Source organism: Agrilus planipennis, unplaced genomic scaffold, assembly GCF_000699045.2.
Source record: "Agrilus planipennis isolate EAB-ADULT unplaced genomic scaffold, Apla_2.0 scaffold149, whole genome shotgun sequence".
NCBI classification, from domain to species: domain Eukaryota; kingdom Metazoa; phylum Arthropoda; class Insecta; order Coleoptera; family Buprestidae; genus Agrilus; species Agrilus planipennis.
In genome coordinates, this window is record NW_020438906.1 from 674,762 (window position 1) to 680,218 (window position 5,457).

The following is a 5,457-nucleotide window of genomic DNA, read 5'->3' on the forward strand; positions in this document are numbered from 1 at the left end:
ATGATGTTATGAATAAGACTTAGATAGCTGTGAATTTCTTTTATTTAATTGTATACCTTATCAACATATATTGTTATTTGTTATTTTTATTAAATTCTGCAAATATTAAAATAAACGTATTAATGTAAATTCTTTCTTTAATTATTAAAAAGTGAACATACCTCAATTGGAAAAATAGACATGAGTGTATATTAATTTTCTTTATTGAAATAAACATCAGCATATTAAATATTACATTAAACAGATCTACTATTTTAAATGACCAGCACTAAAAAACAAATCTCGTTCCAAATGTTCTGCTTTTAGCGTCCCATCAATGCTTTCACAGTTTTTATTAAACACCGAATATGCACTTACTTCATCAGGTCTTTTAGGATCAGTTCTGGTATTTATATACATTCCAATAATTGCAGATATAATGAGGTAAATTATACCAAACCCCAATTCAATAAAAACTGCAAAAAGAGTTACCCATAACAAAAACCACAACACATAGTAAATAATACTAGTGGTAATATTTTTTTGGTTCCATTCCATATCACAATCATCAAGTACGGAAGACTCACTACATGCAGATTCTGTCACATCTGGGTCAGACGTAGAGTCATTTTGTCGATTAGTATATGGAGTCTTTGTTGTAATACTGGCTTTTGATTGTAACTGGGGTTCCTCAAACGATTGCTTTGGTCTCGTTATAAAAAACCGCTTTATTCTTTCTTTGTACTCGTTTATTAACTCTTCTTTTTCTTTCTTTGCTCGATACTCACTTAATAATTTTTCTCTATCCATTAATACCAGAAGAAGGAATTTCACAAAAATATTGCCAATATGTAAAATGTCACTTTTAACTTATTTAGTATATTTGCAAGTATGATTAAAAGTACAGTAACACAATCAAGAAAAGTATAGCTTACAAACCAATAATTTAGGTACGGATTTTTTAGGTAAATATTGTAAATAGATAAAAAAAACACAAAAGTTAGATACACAAAATTATATACTATATACCAATCTACAGAAATTTTATTTAGGTTAAATAAACGTCAAAATTTATGGTGAACTGGTGAGCTGTCTGTCTTTAAAGGAAAAGTTGCAGTTTATTCTGAATTGCATGTGAACTTTTTCATGTATCGACTTACTCTATAAGTTATTCCAAATTTAAACTTATTTTTATGTGTAAAGTGCACAGAATATTATTCGTTTTATTGATTTTCTAGTTAATTTTCTTTATTGTTATTTTCAAATTAACTGTATATTTTCATTTAACAAGTGAGAAGTGAACAACCAATTCACTTCTATAGTGGAAATCAAGGTCATCTAAGTCAGAAAGCACTCCTTATCCTCTTAGTAGTTGTAAGGTTATTTTTCAAACTAATTTATAAAAATCAGAAATATTTCAAAAAAGTGCATATAAAAATGAAGATCAAATTTAGAACAAACAAACCGCCCTTAAGTAAGTAAATGTATCTATTTTAATTCATTCTTTTACAATCTTAAACATTTCCAGGTGGTGTTTTATTAATAGAGTATCTGAAATCTTTGTCAGATGAATCTTTTCTGATTGAATGGGGAAATGAGTCCATCATTGTAGACACTCATAACGTAAATTATGAAACGTCTAACGATCTTTTGCGATATTTAGCTAGAAAATATGTTACTTATGGACTATATGGTCATAGTGCCACTGATAGGACTGAGGTGGATCATTGGTTAACATTCTCAATAGGTCCTCTAACTAATAACTCTGATATAAATACAGCTTTTCAACATTTAAATAAAATTTTGGGATCTGCAACATATCTAGTTGCAAAGAAAATTAGTATTTCTGACTTTGCAGTCTTTGCAGCACTATATGGTAAGTGTATTTATTATCTTATTTTCAAACACCTCTCCCCATTTTGAGTTAGTAGTGTATCACTATGTTACTATTAAAAAAACCATAATGTTTACAACATATGGTGCAGGGTCATAAAAGTCACTTGCTTTGGCATTTATATTACAAAGCAAATATTTATATATCCTAGTAAATAAGGAGTGGCAGTTGCTGGTGTCTAAGAAAGAAGCTCCTGTTCATCTTTTGAGATGGTACAATCATATAAAAGAGCTGCAAAGTACTCAAAAAGCTTTAGAATTTTTGCCAGAAGATGTCAAAAGTGCCTTAACATCACGTGAGAGAAATGCAAATACACCTGGGGAAAGAAAAGAAGAAGGAAAATTTGTTGACCTCGATGGGGCAGAAATGGGAAAAGTTGTGGTGAGATTTCCCCCAGAAGCTTCAGGGTAATACCTATCTGAAAATTTAAAAGTATTTTTTTGTAATTATTGCTACATTTTTAATCAGGTATTTGCACATTGGACATGCAAAAGCTGCTCTTTTGAATCAATATTATCAACAAGCGTTTAAAGGGAAATTAATAATGCGTTTTGATGATACAAATCCTGCCAAAGAAAATGTGCACTTTGAAGAAGTAATCCTACAGGATGTGGAAATGTTAGAAATCAAACCAGACAAATTTTCGTTTACTTCAGATTATTTTGATTTAATGTTACAATATTGTGAGAAACTAATCAAAGATGGAAAGGCCTATGTCGATGATACTGACCCAGAAATTATGAAGCAAGAAAGAGAGCAGAAAATTGACTCAGCCAATAGAAGCAATTGTAAAATACAGCCAAATACAAAAATGCTTATTTCTAATCATGATTTTCACTTTTAGCTATTGAAAAGAATTTACAGTTGTGGGAAGAAATGAAGAAAGGCACACCATTAGGGCAAAAGTGCTGCGTTCGCGCTAAGATTGATATGCAATCTCCCAATGGCTGCATGAGAGACCCAACTATTTATAGGTGTAAGAATGAAGCCCATCCAAGGACCGGAAATAAATATAAGTAAAAATATAAATAATGAATAATATTTGTTAGCTTGCCAACCCTATGTAAAACTTAATCATTTTGGCTCCTTGTTTATTATTTTACTTTTCACATCTTTCTTTCTTTTTGTTCTTATTTTGAAATTATTTTTGAGGGTATATCCCACGTATGATTTTGCGTGTCCAATTGTGGATTCAATTGAAGGTGTCACGCACACATTACGTACGATGGAGTACCACGACAGAGATGTGCAATTTTATTGGTTTATCGATGCCCTAAACCTCCGGAAACCCATCATTTGGGAATATAGCAGACTATCAATGACCAACACAGTGCTCAGTAAACGTAAACTAACTTGGTTTGTGGAAAACAATCTGGTGGATGGCTGGTAAGTTCATAATATTAATTATAATAACATCTGACGATGAGGATTCATGTCAGGGACGATCCGCGATTTCCAACGGTAAGAGGTGTCTTAAGAAGAGGTATGACAGTAGAGGGTTTGAAGCAATTTATAATCGCCCAAGGTTCTAGTCGGTCTGTGGTATTCATGGAATGGGACAAAATATGGGCATTTAATAAAAAAGTGAGTAGAAGTTCCACTTTTTATGATTGTGAAAATGATCATTAATTTTCTTTTCATCTAGGTAATTGACCCCATAGCACCACGATATACTGCAGTTGAAAAAGAAAATTGTGTACCTGTTCTGGTAAAAGAGGCAAAGGAGGAGCCTCTAAATGTTCCTCTTCATCCTAAAAATCCCGACGTGGGTTCTAAACAAGTTTGGGTGGGACCGCGATTACTTATAGATTATGCAGATGCTGTTGCATTGAAAGAAGGCGAAAATGCAACGTTTATCAACTGGGGTAATCTTTTAATTAAAAAAATCAACAAGTGAGAGATATATTATACCTACGAAGATATTTTGTATAACAGAATTTTTAATTAAAGGGAAAATGAAAAGGTTGTATCTATTGAAGCAGAAACAAACTTAAACAACAAAGATTTTAAGAAAACCCTCAAACTTACATGGCTTGCAGAAACCGATAAGGCCCAATTTACTCCTGCGTTTTGTGTATATTTTGATCACATAATCAGTAAACCAGTTTTAGCTAAAGATGAAGATTTTAAACAGTATATCGGTCACGAAACAAGGGTTCGACTGAAGCAATTTGTATTAATTTTATTTATTTTTTTATATTCGTCTTTCAGAAAGAAGTGGAAGTACTGGGAGATCCCGAATTAAGGAAATTGCATAAAGGAGACATCATACAGATACAAAGAAAAGGATTTTTTAAAGTGGACGTTGCTTATAAACCTGCTGACCTTTACACTTGTAAAGAAACACCTGTTATTTTATTCTCTATTCCTGATGGACATACCAAAGAAAATCCCACTTCTGGGACACTTAAGTCCTCATCTACAATCAAACAAGTAATAAAATTTTAGCTAAATAAACGTATTCATTAAATCAAATAATTAATTCATTTTACACAGCTTAAAAATGGACCTATACCCACTGAAGAAACATCATTATCACTAAATCAAGACATTACTAAACAAGGAGACATTGTGAGAAATCTAAAATCTCAGAAAGCACCCAAAGATCAAATCGACGCAGCAGTTAAAATTTTATTGGATCTCAAAAGTCGTTACAAAGCTGTAACGAACACGGATTGGAAACCTGGTATTGTTTCAACATTGAGGGAAACTCCCAATGACATCAACGAAGATATTATAAAACAAGGAAATATTGTGCGCGATTTGAAGTCTAAAAAAGCGACTAAAGATGAAATAGATTCAGCCGTAAAAGTTTTATTGAGTCTTAAAGAGCAGTATAAGAAAGTAACAGGAACAGAGTGGAAACCTGGTAGTTCACAACCTCTTCCTAGTAGTGCAATGCAACAGGCGAAAGAATCTAAAAACACAAAATCGAAACTTGTGTCGTCTGAAGGGGGTCAAGGCGACGTCAATTTGGTTAGTATTCACAAAATATCTATACAATTAAAATGATTAATATTTGATCATAAAGGCACAAGATTTTGAAATGACTTAGCTTTTATGCACAAACTATGTAACCACCATATGAACTCTACTGTTTTGACTTTACTAATTAACTGTCATAAGGCTTAACATACCCCTCGTTCCACTACTAAAATCAAAATCTTTGACTTGACCTTAACTACCAATAAGTAAAAACTAAAACAACTGAAATTCCACAAAACGTTTAGTTACCTAAGTCGTGTTTCGACACCCAAGATGCCATTCTCAGAGTCTCGATGGGATCTTAGCTGATGAAACGCGTTTTAGGTAACTAAACATTTGTGAAATTTCAGATGTTTTAGTGTTTATTTATTTGAATTAATTGACTCAATATCATTGCAATTTATAGGCATAAGACGGAACGAAGTGACTATTGTATACCATTGGTGATAATCCTTACCATTGTACATAGTTCGTTCAACCAATTTTATAATATTGTATTGGGTTAATCCCGGTTTTTTTTCTTTAAATTAATAAATAAATATAAAATATGTTAATTCAATTAAATTTATGAAGTATTTTTCTTTTTTAGAATGACTTAG

At 31.9% G+C, this 5,457-nt stretch overlaps 1 protein-coding gene across 1 annotated transcript in view; it reads left to right on the forward strand.

Annotated features, from left to right (window-relative positions):
- The first annotated feature begins 1,243 nt into the window (after nt 1-1,243).
- Nucleotides 1,244-5,457, forward strand: part of LOC108736395 (bifunctional glutamate/proline--tRNA ligase) — an 8,018-nt gene continuing 3,804 nt past the window's right edge. Inside the window, exons 1-11 of the mRNA XM_025973374.1 lie at nt 1,244-1,453; nt 1,508-1,855; nt 2,025-2,280; nt 2,342-2,661; nt 2,718-2,889; nt 3,026-3,259; nt 3,313-3,457; nt 3,519-3,766; nt 3,824-4,028; nt 4,085-4,306; nt 4,370-4,849. Coding sequence (XP_025829159.1) covers nt 1,417-1,453; nt 1,508-1,855; nt 2,025-2,280; nt 2,342-2,661; nt 2,718-2,889; nt 3,026-3,259; nt 3,313-3,457; nt 3,519-3,766; nt 3,824-4,028; nt 4,085-4,306; nt 4,370-4,849 — 2,667 coding nt within the window. The 5' untranslated portion in view covers nt 1,244-1,416. The remainder of the gene's footprint in view (nt 1,454-1,507; nt 1,856-2,024; nt 2,281-2,341; nt 2,662-2,717; nt 2,890-3,025; nt 3,260-3,312; nt 3,458-3,518; nt 3,767-3,823; nt 4,029-4,084; nt 4,307-4,369; nt 4,850-5,457) is intronic.